Source organism: Sapajus apella, unplaced genomic scaffold (assembly GCF_009761245.1).
Source record: "Sapajus apella isolate SASKATOON/1434 unplaced genomic scaffold, GSC_monkey_1.0 scaffold144, whole genome shotgun sequence".
Lineage (NCBI taxonomy): Eukaryota > Metazoa > Chordata > Mammalia > Primates > Cebidae > Sapajus > Sapajus apella.
This window is the reverse complement of record NW_022437084.1, coordinates 2,121,149-2,137,396: the sequence shown is the minus strand read 5'-3', so window position 1 is coordinate 2,137,396 and position 16,248 is coordinate 2,121,149. Positions and strand designations below refer to the sequence as shown.

Genomic DNA, 16,248 nt, shown 5'->3' with positions numbered 1-16,248 from the left:
GTGGGCGGGGCTAACCACAGGACCCCTGGGTGTGAGGCTGGGGAGGTACTCGGGGGACTAACCACAGGACCCCTGGGAGGTGGGTGGGGCTTACTGTGTGGCCTCCAATCCCGGACTAAGGGCAGAGATTATATCCTGGGGTACTAGGGAGCCATGGAAAGATCCAGAACGGAGGATGGGAAGGGTCAGCTCTTTAGCAGTTGAACTGGAGTGGGGAGACTGGAGGCACGAAGCCTGGTGGGGTGGGGGGGAGAGAGAGCCCTGAGCCAGGGCCAAGGAGATGCAGAGGATGGAGAAAGCAGTCAGAGGGCCGGAGGGAGGAGACCGTGGTGAGGGGGGCAGAGGAGGGAGGAGAACACTGGGGTCTGGCCCAGTGACTGGAGGACCCTGGAGGAGAGGCACGTTTGAGGGGAGCACCTATGTGCAGTAAAAGGTGGAGAGGGCGAGGGTCCTGGGGGTTGGGCTGCAGGAGGTGGGCATATGTCAGGGGCTCGGGAGACAGATTTAGGAGACACCTGTAGATTGAAGCTCATTCCAGGGTTACCCAGGGACAGCATGAGAAAAACGCCAAGAGACTTGGGGTGCGATGGACAGAGAACGGGTGAGACCCATGCCCAGGCTGCCCCTCCTCACGCCCGCCGGCCGCCCCTCTCTCTGCCGTCACAGGAACTGGCCGCCTCGGACCGTGCTCGGCGGCAGGCCCAGCAGGACCGGGATGAGATGGCGGATGAGGTGGCCAATGGCAACCTTAGCAAGTGAGTGGCCCAGGGGCTTGGAGGTGGAGGTTCTGTGCCTGCAAGAGGTGAAGCTGGGCTAGGCTGGAGCTGGCTGGGCTCTGGGACAGGCTGGTGAGCGGGGCTAACTTGGGGGCCCCTGGGGTGTGAGGCTGGGGAGGTGGGTGGGGCTAACCACAGGGCCTTGTAGTGTGAGGCAAGGCACCCTCCTCTGGCATCTGGTTCTCTCATCCCCACCCCTTCCTGTCTCCCTAGGGCAGCCATTCTGGAGGAGAAGCGTCAGCTGGAGGGGCGCCTGGGGCAGCTGGAGGAAGAGCTGGAGGAGGAGCAGAGTAACTCCGAGCTGCTCAATGACCGCTACCGCAAGCTGCTCCTGCAGGTGAGCACGGCGTGACCACCACGCCAGCCTCAGTCCCCACTCACCTGGGACCATAACCTTCAGTCCTCTTATTCAACAAATATGGAAAGGGGATATATGAGTTGGGCTTTGAAGGTTGAATAGGAGTCGTTAAAAGGGTGGAAAGGCCTAATGCATTGGTTCACTCATATTTCTGAGGAGTTTCTCCAGGGCTGGATCCAAAGATGAATTATGTGGGGTCTCTGTCCTATGAAGTTCCCTGGAGGAAACAGACACAGGACTATGTTGTCACATTATAGGGCAGCAGGTGTGATCATGGAAGTCTCCTGAGCCCAGTAGAGAGAGATAAATGACTTTCTGCAGGAGCCATAAGAAAACATTTGGAAAAAGACATTTTGGCTATGGGGTTTTGAAGCATAGAGTTCAGCAGAGGGAGAAAGGCATGCTTTCATTTGTGTATTTATTTACAAATATTTTCTGAGGATTCTGGAGGTCCAGATCCTATTCCGGGTTATGCTGGGGATCTGGAGCTGGATAGTACTAAGTCTGCCCTCTAAAACATCTTAGTCTAAGATTAGACTAAGTCTGTACTTAGACTAAGTCAGTACTAAGTCTGAGTACAGACTAAGTCAGCACTAAGTCTGAGTACAGACTAAGTCAGCACTAAGTCTGAGTACAGACTAAGTCAGTACTAAGTCTGAGTACAGACTAAGTCAGTACTAAGTCTGCCCCCTAACACATCTCAGTCTAATGGAGGAAACAGACCATCCCAGTACAGAGATACAAGTGAAAATGGAGGAAGCACAGACCCTGTGGGAAGCTAGAAGGGACCACCACCTAGCCTGGAGGATAGAGGACATCAGAGAAGGCTTCCTGGTGGAGGTGATGTCTTGAGAGATCTTAAAGGAAGTGTAGGAGTTTGTCAAGAAGACAACAGAGGGATGGGGCTTCCAGGGACAGGCCAATATCTGCGTTCTTCATTAATTTTTTTGTAATTTTTTTATTTTTGAGGCAGTTTCACTCTGTTGCCCAGGCCGGAGTGCAGTGGTGTGATCTCAGCTCACTGCAACCTCTGCCTCCCAGGTTCAAGTGACTCTCCTGCCTCAGCCTCCCGAGTAGGTGAGACTAGGCGTGTGCCACCAGGACCGGCTAATTTTTGTATTTTTAGTAGAGACAGGGTTTCACCATGTTGGTCAGGATGGTCTCGGACTCCCAACTTTAAGTGATCTGCCCACCTCGGCCTCCCAAAGGGCTGTGATTACAGGCGTGAGCCACCACGCCTGGCCAGGAGGTTTTTATTTTTAGTTTCTGTGGGCACATAGGTGTATACATTTGTGGGGTATGTGAGATGTTTACTTCATTAATGTTTAAAGTCATGTCTTGAGGCCTCTCCTGGGTCACACCCTGGCATTGCTGGAGACTCAGAGAAGAGTTAAGACCCTAGCCCCTGGGGAAAGCCCAGGCCAGTGGAGAGACAGTCATATTCTAGGATGTGGCAGCCCCCATCTCACTCAGAATAAAATCTTCCTCAAGGTCCCACACAGTCTGGTCCCCGGCTAACCCAGACCTCGTCCCCAGTCCTTCCACCCTAGCTCACGGCTCTAGCCACAGCAGCTTCCTCGCCTTTCCTGGACTGTGCCGAGCCTGTTCCCACCTTACAGCCTTTGCACTTGCTGTTTTCTCTTCCTGGAAAGCTCTGGCGACCTGCGTAAAACAGCCGCCTCCCTCCCGTAGACCCCTTCCACTCTCTCTGCGTTAACTGCCTTTGCATCACTGACCATTAGCAGAGATTACATGCTATATTTGCCTGTTCGTCTGTCCTCTGTCTCCCGAACAGACAGTGAGCGCCTTGAGAACAAGAGTGTTGTGTCTTAGTTTTGTTCCCTGCTAGACCCCCAACAGTGCTGGTGTTCATTATAAATCAAATGAATGGGCCAACACGTGCCCTAGAGGAGGGAGTATTTTATACAGGAGCTCGTGTCTCTGACCACCCAAAAGGCCTAGAAACAGCCAAGCCAGTAGCAATGAGTATCCCTGTGTCCACGTTACGATCTGGAAACACTGTTTCCCACTAAAAGAAACTGGGGCTGGCCAGGCACAGTGGCTCACGCCTGTAATCCCAGCTCTTCGGGAGGCGGAGGTGGGAGGATTGCTTGAGCCCAGGAGTTTGAGACCAGCCTCAGCAACATAGTAAGAACTTGTCTCTACAGAAAATAAAATTAGCCGGGTGTGATGGCGCATGCTGTGGCCCCAGCTACTCTGAGTGCTGGGAGAGGATTGCCTGGGCCCGGGACGCAGAGGCTGCAGTGAGCTGAGATTGTACCACTCCACTCCAGCCTGGGCTGGAGTGAGACCCTGTCTCAAAAAAAAAAAAAAAAAGAAAAAAGAAAAGAAACTGGGGCTTCTTCCTCAACTGCTGATTCCAGATCTGGAGCAGGCAGTGAACACGAGTAAGCTGGAACATTTCGTGATCTCCATTAGCAGGAAAGCTGGTGTGCTGTGCTTATGGCAAGAGCACCTAGGAGTCAGTGTGAAGAGCCTCCCGCTGGCCAAAAGTGGGAGAACGTGAGCCTCAATGAGGAAAATTGCAACTGATTGAATCCCATGAAATCCGTTTAAATTCATGAGTTCACAGTGACGTTTTAAAAAATATTAATTAGTTGCTGTGTTCGTTCCCTAGGGCCACCATAACAAGTTCCCACAAACACAGTGACTTAAAACAACAGGAATGTATTCTCTCTCTCTCTCTCTCCCGTCTTTTTCTTTTTCTCTTTTTTTTGTTTTTGAGATGGAGTCTCTCTTTGTGGCCCAGACTGGAGTGCAGTGGTGCGATCTTGGCTGAGTGTAACCTCTGCCTTCTGGGTTTAAGCGTTTCTCCTGCCTCAACTTCCCAAGTAGCTGGGACTACAGGCACCAGCCACCAATACAGACATGCGTCACCATGCCCGGCTAATTTTTGTATTTTTAGAGAGATGGGGTTTCACCATGTTGGCCAGGTTGGTCTCGAACTCCTGACCTCAGGTGATTTGCCGCCTTGGCCTCCCAAAGTGCTGGGATGACATGTGAGTCACCACGCCTGGCCAGGAATGTATTCTCTCGAGGTCCTGGTGGCCAGAGGTCTTAAATGAAGGTGTGGGCAGGGTTGATTCCTCTTGTTCATGCCTCTCCCCGGCTTCTGGTGGCTGCCGGCAGTCCCTGGTGTTTCTTCACCTGTAGATGCATCATGGCAATCTCTGCCTTCAGCTTTACAAGGCATTTTCCCATCTTTGTGTCTCTGTCTCATCTCCTCTTTTTTTTTTTTGAGACTGAGTAGGCTGGAGTGCAATGGCCCGGTCTCAGCTCACGGCATCCTCCACCTCTGGGTTCAAGTGATTCTCCTGCCTCAACCTCCTGAGTAGCTGGGATGACAGGTGCCCGCCACCACATCTGGCTAATTTTTTTTTGTATTTTTAGTAAAGACAAGGTTTCACCATGTTCACCAGGGTGATCTCAAACTCGTGACCTCAGGTAATCCGTGCGCCTCGGCCTCCCAAAGTGTAGAGATTACAGGCGTGAGCCACCGTGCCTGGCCCTCATCTCCTCTTGAAAGGACACCAGCCATATCAGAGTTGGGACCCACCCTGATCCAGTGTGACCTCATGTTAATCAATTACAACTGCAAAGATCGTATTTCCGATGAAGGTCACATTCCGAGGTTCTGGGCGGACATGGATTTTGCATGGGAGTCTGTTCACTCTAGTGCGGACACCCTTGGACGATGCTTAGGCTGCCATTTGGAAAAAACTTCAACACAGAAGAAGATGTTGGTGACCAAATGTAGGGAGTGAGGTTCTCCCCATCACCAGGTGAGCAGTTGGATCTGCCGCAGACGCCAGCAGGGTATCCTCCAAGTCACCTCCAATAGCATCTACCTGGAGACAGTGCCAGACCCCACAGACTGGGGACTGTCTCCCCGCCGACCCCCAGGCACCAGTCCCAAGTCCAGGCCACGAGAACATCTTGTCTCGTGGGAATTGCCAGGAGGCAGAGGTTGCAGTGAGCTGAGATTGCACCACGGGCACTCCAGCCTGGGTGACACAGTGGGACACTGTCTCAAAAACAAACAAACAAACTTGCATCTACTTTTTTAAATGGGCAGGATGCAACTGTAGGGTCCAGGGATGCATCTGTGTATAATAAAACTCTGAAGACACGCAAGGAAGGGAGCACCTGAGAAGTCAGGATAACGTGCTATTTTGGGGAGAAGGAAGAGGCTGTCGTTAGGAGGGCACGTGAAAGGCCTTCTGGAAGGGCAGAGTTCTGTTTCTTGACCAAGGTGCTGCTGACGGTGATGTTTGCCTCTTGTTAACTCATGATGCCCGTGCGGTATGACACCCACAGACATCCACGTTCAGAGACAGAAGCCGCAGCAGCATGGGACTGGAAGGGTTCCCATCTCCAGCTGCTGGAATAATCAGGAACACCCCCATAATGTTCTTGGTTGAGAATGACTGTGCTGACAAAACTAGCAGAGTATTTATTACTGACTTTATTTGATGAATGTTTGGCTCTCTGTATCACCATTTTATTTCACAATAAAAAGTCTGAGGCCAGGAGTGGTGGCTCACACCTGTAATCCCAGCACTTTGGGAGGCCGACGCAGGCAGATCGCCTGAGGTCAGGAGTTTGAGAGCAGCTTGGCCAACATGGTGAAACCCCGTCTCTACAAAAAAATACACAAATTAGCCAGGTGTGGTGGCAGGTGCCTGTAATCCCAGCTACTCGAGAGGCTGAGGCAGGAGAATCGCTTGAATCCAGGAAGCGGAGGCTGCAGTGAGCCAAGATCGTGCCACTACACTCCAGCCTGGGTGACAGAGCAAGACATGGTCTCAAAATAAATAAAGTAAAATAAAAATAAAATTAGCAGGGGTGATGGTGCATGCCTGTGACCTCAGCGACTCAGGAGACTGAGGTGGAAGGATCACTTAAGCTTGGGAGGCTGAGGCTGCGGTGAGCTCAGATTTCACCAGCTGGGCAACAGCTGTGCTCCAGCCTGGGCGACAGAGCAAAACTCTGTCTCAAAAAAAATTTTTTTAAGTTAAACACATAAAGGAGAATATGCTAATTACCCAGTCATTATGTCCCTGTGAGGGTCACATAAAGTATCAATCACACTGGGTCTGACTCATTTCCACGTCCCCAGAAGAAGGCCTCGTTCAGAGTGCGAGCTGAATAAATCAATGGGAACTATTATTAGTGGTGTGTTTACACATTTTCCACGTAGCAGCTACTGTTTATTGAGGCCTTGTTTCTCCAATGCTCCTGCTAATCACTCACATCTGAATCACATGAGATGCCTGTTATAAATGCAGATTCCCGGACTCCACTTTGGTCCTGCTGAGTCAGAATCTCTGAAGGGTGAGACCCAGACATCTGCATTTTTTTCACAAGCTCCCCCAGATGATGCTGGTGCAAACAGAAGTGTGATAACCCTTGGAATGGACTCATTCACAGTCAGAAGTAGAATTTATTACCTTTCAAGAAGTTTGCGATCACCTTATTAAAATAAGCAGAAAACTATCCAAAATGTTAAAACCCAGGGCTGGCAGGGCTGTTGGTGATAAGTCAATAAACTAGTCATAAAAATACTAGCTAACATTCGTTGAGTATTTAGTATGTCTCAGGCGCTGTGCGGTGTGTGACAGTCACCAGCATGCTTACTTCGAGGAGGTGCCTGGATTTACCTACCACCTTCCCCCTGAGACTCCACCATGACATCCTTCCTTCCCCACCTACTACAGGTAGAGTCACTGACCTCAGAGCTGTCAGCCGAACGCAGCTTCTCAGCCAAGGCAGAGAGCGGGCGGCAGCAGCTGGAACGGCAGATCCAGGAGCTACGGGGACGCCTGGGTGAGGAGGATGCTGGGGCCCGGGCCCGCCAGAAGATGACCATTGCTGCCCTTGAGTCTAAGGTGGCCCAGGCTGAGGAGCAGCTAGAGCAAGAGAGCAGGTAGGTGGGAGCGGAGGCCACGGGAGCAAGGCGGCCTCCACATCCTGGCCAGTGAGAGGAAGGAGGCTGTGTTACAAACACCTGTTTTGGAAACATTGAAAGGACATCCTAATATTAATGACTGCTGGCCTGGCATGGTGGCTTATGCCTGTAATCCCAGCACTTTGGGAGGCCAAGGCAGGAGGACCCCTTGAGGCCAGGTGTTTAAAACTAGTCTGGAGGCCGGGCGCGGTGGCTCAAGCCTGTAATCCCAGCACTGTGGGAGGCCGAGGCGGGTGGATCACGAGGTCAAGAGATCGAGACCATCCTGGTCAACATGGTGAAACCCCGTCTCTACTAAAAATACAAAAAATTAGCTGGGCATGGTGGCCCGTGCCTGTAATCCCAGCGACTCAGGAGGCTGGGGCAGGAGAATTGCCTGAACCCAGGAGGCGGAGGTTGCGGTGAGCCGAGATCGCGCCATTGCACTCCAGCCTGGGTAACAAGAGCGAAACTCCGTCTCAAAAAAAAAAAAAAAAAAATAAACGAGTCTGGGCCAGGCGCAGTGGCTCACGTCTGTAATCCCAGCACTTTGGGAGGCCGAGGCAGGTGGATCATGAAGTCAGGAGATCGAAACCATCCTGGCCAACATGGTGAAACCCTGTCTCTACTAAAAATACAAAAATTAGCTCGGCATAGTGTTGTGTGCCTGTAATCTCAGCTACTCCAGAGGCTGAGGCAGGAGCATTGCTTGAACCAGGGATTTGGAGGTTGCAGTGAGCTGAGATCACACCACTGCACTCCAGCCTGGTGAGAGAGTGAGATTCTTTCTCAAAAAAAAAAAAAAAAAAAAAAAAGTCTGGGCAACATAACAAGACCTCATCTCAACACACACACACACACACACACACACACACACACACACACACACACACACACAAAACCTAAGTGTTTTAGCATGTGCCTGTAGTCCCAGCTGCTCAAGAGTCTGAGACGAGAGGATGGCTTAAGCCCAGGAGTTCAGGGCTGTAGTGAGCTGTGATCACACCACCGCACTCCAGCCTGAGTGGCAGTGCAAGACCTTGTCTCAAAAAAAGCACAACAACAGCAAAACAGGCACAGCGGCTCACACCTAAACCCCAGCACGTTGGGAGGCTGAGAGGGGCAGATCACTTGAAGGCAGGAGTTTGAGACCAACCTGGCCAACATGGTGAAATCCTGTCTCTACCAAAAAATACCAAAATTAGCCAGGTGTGGTGGCTTGTGCCTGTAGTCCCAGCTGCTGGGGAGGCTGAGGTGGGAGGATTCCGTGAACTCGGGAGATGGAGGTTGCAGTGAGCTGAGATCATACCATTGCACTCCATCCTAGGTGACAGAGCGAGACTCCATCTAAATAAGACAAAAAGAAAAAGCAAAAACAAAAATGTGTGTAAATGTATGTAAATATTTAAATGATTGTTGATTTTCTATATCTTTTAGTGTGCTCTGGGCTGCACGTAGCCGCAGTCTCATAAGAGTATGATTTACATAATAATGTGTCAGCTGTAGCTAAATAACAAACCACTCTAAAACTTAGTCGCTTAAAACAACAACCACTTATTGCTCGTGAGTCTTTGGCAAGTGAGTTCTGCTGATCTGGGCTTGGTGGGCTTCACTCATGCATGCTTGCTCCGTTGAGGGTCAGCTAGATGGATTTCCTAATCTTGACTGGGCTTTCATTTTTTTTTTTTTTTTTTTTGAGACGGAGTTTCGCTCTTGTTACCCAGGCTGGAGTGCAATGGCGCGATCTCGGCTCACCGCGACCTCCGCCTCCTGGGTTCAGGCAATTCTCCTGCCCCAGCCTCCTGAGTAGCTGGGATTACAGGCACGCGCCACCATGCCCAGCTAATTTTTTGTATTTTTAGTAGAGACGGGGTTTCACCGTGTTGAGCAGGATGGTCTCGATCCCTTGACCTCGTGATCCACCCGCCTCGGCCTCCCAAAGTGCTGGGATTATAGGCGTGAGCCACCGCGCCCAGCCGTTTTTTTTTTACTTTTTTATTTTCAAGAACAGCATGAATGGTGATGGCTGGGCTTGCATAACTCTAAGACCTTGCCTAGGACAACTAAGCTAACATGTCTCTGCTGTATGTGGCTTCTCATCCTCTGGGAGGCTAGCCCAGGACTGTTCATATGACAGAGTCAAGGTTCTAAGAGCAAGGAAAAGTGCTAGAGACTCCTCAAGGCCTGCACCTGGAGCTGGTACTATGTCACTTCTGCCACATCCTATTAACCAAAGCAAGTCACTCAGCCAGCTCAGACTCAGAAGAATGGGGAGATAGATATGACTGTTTGATAGGAGTAGTTGCAAAGTCATATTCCCAAGGATATGGATACAGGAAGGGGAGAGAACTGGTACCATCTGTTGTATCAATCTAGCACAAAAAGGAATGTATTTTTTTCACGTGATGAGAAGTCTAGAGCTAGGCAGCCAAAAGATGGTAGGGCTCTGGATCAACATCTGTGTTGCTTTTTCAGTCTTGTCTCATGGTCACAAAATGGCTGCAATTGCACCAAGTGCCACACCCATAGACATCCATGTTCAGAGACAGGAAGCAGCAGTAGTATGGAGCTGAAAGAGTTTCCATCTCCAGTTGCTGGAACAACCAAGAACACCCCCATAACATTCCTAGTTGAGAACTGCTGTGCTAATAAAACTAATAGAATATTTATTACTAAGCCTAATACCTTTTACTTTTCTAATACAATAGATTTTCCTGTTGTTCAATACTCTTCAGCAACAATAATTACAACAATACTAATAGTTCCCACTTACTGAGGATTGCTATATATCAGGTGCTGGACTACCTGCATGTACCTGCATGATACCACATAATCCTTGCGAGAGAAGAACCATTGTTATCCTATTTTACATGTAGAAAAACTGAGGCTGAGATTGGATTTAATGTAGAATGCCTGACTTGCTATTCATCATCTGTACATTATCTCATGTGCTGAGCACATCTGGGGCTGTTGGATCCAGTGTGGCTGTGAAGCCATACCAATTGCTAGGGGTCCTATCACATGGACTTCACCCCAGATATTATGGACATCCAGGAGAGGACAGGTGTAGGAGCAAAGAGAGTGTTCCCTCCCACTCTGAGGATTTGAGCCTGCTGAAATAAACTGACAATAAATAAACAAAAGGCAGACAAATGTATGAATGTGCCTGAACACAGGAGCCATATAAAATATAAGACTTTTTATACAGGGCCAGATGGTTGAGGCTTAAATATCCTCTTCATAGGGGAGAGGGACACCGAGGATGTTTTCAGTTGTGAGAAATGGTAAATGATTGTCGGGGGAAATGAATGAGCCCAAAGAGTGGACTGTAGTTTGTGAATGATTCTCTTTGGAAACAGAACGGGACCAAACATATACTTACTATAAATCACAGTATCATAGGAAGCAGGTATGTCAGGCATCCTAGCAGAAGCCAAGGACGTGGATTCCAGGGAGCAGGGTTCCTGTGCGCCAGTGTTTGGCCTTGGTAAACAATGGGAGCCGGTCAGGGGTTAGGAAAGAGGGAAGAAGCCAGTCCGAGAACAAGATGACAACCCCTGCATGAGTCTGTGAGGACAGAAGCCTAGGCTGAGCCCCTCTGCTAAGACTCCTCCTGATCCCTGTCTTCAGAGAGCGCATCCTCTCTGGGAAGCTGGTGCGCAGAGCTGAGAAGCGGCTTAAAGAGGTGGTGCTCCAGGTGGAGGAGGAGCGGAGGGTGGCTGACCAGCTCCGGGACCAGGTGAGCAGCTGCCATCGTTGGAAAGCAGTGGGGAGTGGGACCACTGACTCAGAGATCGCCCAGGCCATCTCTGGAGGCAATGAGCTCCCATCACAAGAAGCAACTTGCAGGTGCTGGGCTGGAACGGAGTGCAGATACCATCTCGGTATCTGGCACATCAGCAGAGGGTTGGAATCAGTGAGTTTGCAATTCATAAATGCTGGCATCTAGAAAAGGACCTGTAGGGAACTGAGGCAGCCAGGACAATGGAAGAAGTTAAACCCTACCCAGAGCTAGACCCGGACTAAGATTATAAAAGATAATGTTTATGGAGTGCTTTCTATGTACCAGGCACTGTGCTAAAGACATAACATTTGGTATGTTTAATTTCGATCAGAATGATAGGAGGAAGGCACTGTTATTTACCATCTTGTTTATATGAGGAAACTGAGGCACAGAAAGGTGAAGTAACTTGCTCAAAATTATTTAGCTAGTAAGAGAGGTAGGGTCAGTATTCAAACCTCAGCACTCTAGCCTCAGAGTGTTCTTGATTACTTGCTAAGCAGTTACTGTGTCACAAGCAACTGCTTTAAAAAAAAAAATACACATTTGCATTTCCTCACTAGTCCCATTTCACAGATGAGGAATCTGAAACTTTAAGAGGTTATATTTTGCTTCGGAGTCACAGAGATAGAGCCTGGATCAGATCCCAGGTCTGTCTGTCTGGACAGAGGGCCCTTAAAAGCTCAGCTGTGCTTCATTCACCATTCATTCCACACACAATTATTGAGCACTGCTATGTGTCAGGTATTGTGGTAGGCATTAGGGATATGGATTCGAATGAAACAGAGGAAGTCCCTGCCGTCATAGAGCTCACATTTTCAGCATAGGAAAAGACATAGTAAATCTGTAAACAAGCAGATAATTACAGATTGTGACAAGGGCTATGAAGAAAAAAAGTGAAGAGAGAAAAAGACACAGAGGATGTGGGAATCTTCTTTAGATTGGGGGATCAGAAAGAACTCTCTGAGAAGGTGACATTTAAATTGATACCTGAAAGGGCCAGGCACAGTGGCTCATGTGCCTTTGGGAGGCACACTTTGGGAGGCCAAGGTGGGTGGATCACAAGGTCAGGCGTTTGGGACCAGCCTGGCCAACATGGTGAAACCCCGTCTCCACTAAAAATACAAAAATTAGCCAGGCACAGTGGCAGGTACCTGTCATCCCAGCTGCTTGGGAGGCTGAGGCAGAAGAATCACGTGAACTCGGGAGGCAGAGTTTGCAGTGAGCTGAGATCCTGCCACTGCACTCTAGCCTGGGCGACAGAGCAAGACTCCATCTAAAAAAAAAAATATGATACCTAAAGGGTGAAGAAGAGCCAGTCAGAGGGAACAGGAAGTCTAAAGGCCCTGAGGTACAGAAATAAGCTTGGTGAGTTCAGAGCAAAAAGAAGACCCGTATGGTCTAGATAAATATCTGTTTTTATTTTAGTCCTGGTCTAGCTTCTGGTAGAGTTTAACTTCCGGCCGGGCACGGTGGCTCACGCCTGTAATCCTAGCACTTTGGGAGGCTGAGGTGGGTGGATCACCTGAGGTCAGGAGTTCAAGACCAGCCTGGCCATCATGGTGAAACCTCATCTTTAAAAAAAAAAAAAGAGTTTAACTTCTTCCCTCACCTTGGCTGCCTCAGCTCCCTATGAGGACCCTTCCTAGATGCCAGAATTTATTAATTGCAAAGTCATTGATCCCAACCCTCTGCTGATGTGCCAAATGCCAGGATGGTATCTGCACCCACCTCCAGGCCAGCACCTGAGAATGTGGGGTGGGGGAGTGGAATGATAAGAAATAAGTTCAGATCGTGGATGCTCTCTCCCTGAAGACAGAGGCGGTAGGGTCTGAGGAGGATCCCAGTGAAGTTGGTCTGGTCGGTGGGTTTACGAGAAGGGAGAAATGGACAGGAAAAAGACCCTATGGGGCCTGGAATGCCGGCTGAGGGGCTGGAATTTTGTCCTAGGGGTGCTGCGGAGTCATGAAAGGATTGTGAGCAGGAGGCTCTGGGTCAGCTCTGGGCGGAGAAAGACCTCTCCAGCAGGAGGGGAGAGGCTGGAGGTCAGGTTCAGGTCAGCATGAGGGCTTTAGGGGAACGGAATAAGGCCTAGACAGAGAGCAGCGCGTGGGGCAGAGATTCAGGGGCAGCAGGGGTGGGGCAGTAGTGGGCTGTCGGGGAGGGGGGAGTGATCACAGCAGCCCTGCTCTCGCCAAGCTGGAGAAGGGAAACCTTCGAGTGAAGCAGCTGAAGCGGCAGCTGGAGGAGGCCGAGGAGGAGGCGTCCCGGGCTCAGGCCGGCCGCCGGAGGCTGCAGCGTGAGCTGGAAGATGTCACAGAGTCAGCCGAGTCCATGAACCGCGAAGTGACCACACTGAGGAACCGGCTCCGGTATGGCCATCCCAGATGCAAGACTGACGGGTGGGCAGCACCCTGACTCCGTAAACCCCAGGGATGCAAGGCCATCCCAGATGCAGGCCTGACGAGTGGGCAGCACCCTCACTGCATAAACCCCAGGGATGCAAGGCCATCCCAGATGCAGGCCTCACGGGTGGGCAGCACCCTGACTCCGTAAACCCCAGGGATGCAAGGCCATCCCAGATGCAGGCCTGACGGGTGGCCAGCACCCTGACTCCGTAAACCCCAGGGATGCAAGGCCATCCCAGATGCAGGCCTGATGGGTGGGCAGCACCCTCACTGCATAAACCCCAGGGATGCAAGGCCATCCCAGATGCAGGCCTCACGGGTGGGCAGCACCCTGACTCCGTAAACCCCAGATGCAAGGCCTTGCCAGGGGCGGCAAGACGGGAAACGGGATCCACGGAGAGTGGGGCTGTGGGAACAGGGGCTGTGCTGGGGATAGCCACATCCAGGGAACTTCCTTCTTCCCACACCCTTCTCCCTGTCTCACCTGTGTGCCTCCTTTCCCAGCACGCACCACCATCTTTCTGTCCATCCCTCCTCCCTCTGTGTCCCTCATCTCTCTGCCCCCATCGCTTCTGCCCGTCTCCCTCCATTTCCCCCGACCTCACCTCTGTCTTCCCCTCATTTTGTTCTCTCTCTCTCCTCTCATTTCGTCTCTGTCCCGGTCTCTCCCCTCCACAGACGCGGCCCCCTCACCTTCACCACCCGCACGGTGCGGCAGGTCTTCCGACTAGAGGAGGGCGTGGCATCCGACGAGGAGGCGGAAGAAGCAGAGCCTGGGTCTGGGCCGTCCCCGGAGCCGGAGGGGTCCCCATCCGCCCACCCCCAGTGACCCTACCCTGTCCCCAGATGCACTAACAGATGGGGCACAGCCCCCTGCCTCCCTGGCCTCCACGGGCCCCTGTCCCAGGAACCCTGCCCTTTGTCTTCCTGTCCTTTGGAAACAGTGCCACACTCTGGCATTTGTCACCCCCACCTGGGACCCCCTGCAACCTCTATCAAAGGATGACCTCTAAACACAGAGGAGCGGGGCAGGCGGGGTGGCAAGGACTGGAGCTCTCTTGCTTGGGAGGAGACGGCGCAGTTGGCAAGCTGGTTCCCATCAGCTCCCTGTCCACCTTTCTTCCCTCGTTACTGATCTATAGGTGTTAGGAAGGAAGCCAGAGGGCTCCCCCACCGCCTCAGCCAGTGCTCCCCGTTCCCTCCGATTCTCTCTCTCCCTCTCCCTCCCTCCTCTCTCACCATCTTTCTTGGCCTCTCTGAGGGTCTCTCTGCGCATCTTACTAGTGAGTCCCGCTCTCACTTCTCTCTGTGTAGCCGCTCTCCTTCCCCCATTTCTGCCTCCACCCCTGAACTCCTGAGTGTCAGAAGCCCCAGGCCTCCATCAGCCTTGAACCCTCACAAAGGGGCAGGACAAGGGGACCCCTCTCACTTCTGCTGCTGCCCATGCTCTGCCCTCCCTTCTGGTTGCTCTGACAGTTTGGAGCTTCCCTCCGGGGCTGAAGGAGTGTCCTTTACCCTCCCAGCCTCCAGGCTCTGGCAGAAATAAACTCCAGCTGCGGACTGGACCATCTGTGTGGCTGTGTGTTCCTGCAGGGGGCCTCTGATGGGCAGGATGGGCACGCGCTGCTTCAGAGCGCTGGGGCAGCAGGTCAGGCAGCCTGCGGGTTTCAATCACAGTGCGTGGGTGGACAGGGGCCTCCTGTGGACCAGGCACTTCCTAACTCCTTTCCTCCTCACCCTGGTGTACAATGGAAACATTCCCTCCACTGGACAGATGAGGGAACAGTCTGAGCACAGCATCCCACACGCCACGCCCCAGGGACTGCCAGAAGCACTGTTGAACTTGGGCCAGCTCTCACGTGTTTGCAGAATAAGTGACAGGCTTGCTGCAGTGGCTCACACCTGCGATCCCGGTGCTTTGGGAGGCTGAGGTGGGAGGATCACCTGAGCCCAGGAGTGGAGGCTGCAGTGAGCTATGATTGCACCACCGCATGGTAGCATGGGGGTGAGTGAGATCCTGTTTCAAAAGCAAAACCAAACAAAAGGACAGCCATGGTGGTTTGTGCTGGGTGCCGTGTTGAGCACGCCATGTTTGTCGTAACCCTTAGCACGGCACTGCAGGTAGAGATTTCACTGCACGCGTGCCTAGAACAGTGCCTGTCACGCAGCAGGCATTCATTCAATATTCGCTGAATGACTAAGTGACGCCCCTCCCACTCTTTTAGAGTGGTGGGAACAGGCTCAGAGAGGCTGAATAACTTGCCCAGTGGCACACAGCTACTAAGAAGTTGAAACAGTTTGAACCTGGACAGTCTGGCCTCAGAGTCAGCACATATGGAGCCTGAGCCCTCAGCCCCTGACCCACCGTGGGGACCCAGGTCTATCCCCGCCCCCCTCCCCCCGGAACTAGACACCCTCGTGTAGGGGCTCATGTTACTCAGACTGAGTTCTCAGCGACTTTTTTTTTTTTTTTTTTGAGATGGAGTCTTACTCTGTCCCCAGGCTGGAGTGCAGTGGCACCATCTCGGCTCACTGCAAACTCTGCTTCCTGGATTCAGGTGATTATCCTGCCTCAGCCTCCCAAATAGCTGGGATTACAGGCACCTGCCACCTCGTCCAGCTAATTTCTGTATTTTTAGTGGAGTCAGGGTTTCACCGTGTTGGCCAGGTTGGTCTCGAACTCCTGACCTCAGGTGATCCGACCTCCTCAGTCTCCCAGAGTGCTGGGATTACAGGCTTGAGCCACCATGCCCAGCCCTCAGTGACTTTTCAGTTAGAGGTGTTGATCTCCATTTTTACCGTCAGGGAAACTGAAGCAGGTGCTTGCCCTAAATAAGGTGCAAGTCATTGAGAGGATATCAGGACCATCAAAGCCCATCCTCCCCTTTTTTAAAAAAACTGAGATAGGATCTCACTCTGTCACCCAGGCTGGAGTGCAGTGGCACAGTCATGGTTCA

General features: G+C 51.6%; 1 protein-coding gene across 9 annotated transcripts in view; it reads left to right on the top strand.

Annotated features, from left to right (window-relative positions):
- The window catches only part of MYH14 (myosin heavy chain 14), a 106,080-nt gene extending 91,224 nt beyond the window's left edge, over positions 1-14,856 (top strand). For all 9 annotated transcript variants that reach the window (XM_032264581.1, XM_032264576.1, XM_032264577.1 and 6 more), the window contains 6 exons: positions 667-755; positions 990-1,113; positions 6,873-7,081; positions 10,733-10,841; positions 13,083-13,255; positions 13,970-14,856. In XM_032264581.1, coding sequence (XP_032120472.1) covers positions 667-755; positions 990-1,113; positions 6,873-7,081; positions 10,733-10,841; positions 13,083-13,255; positions 13,970-14,120 — 855 coding nt within the window. In that variant the 3' untranslated portion in view covers positions 14,121-14,856. The remainder of the gene's footprint in view (positions 1-666; positions 756-989; positions 1,114-6,872; positions 7,082-10,732; positions 10,842-13,082; positions 13,256-13,969) is intronic.
- The last annotated feature ends 1,392 nt before the right edge of the window (positions 14,857-16,248 follow it).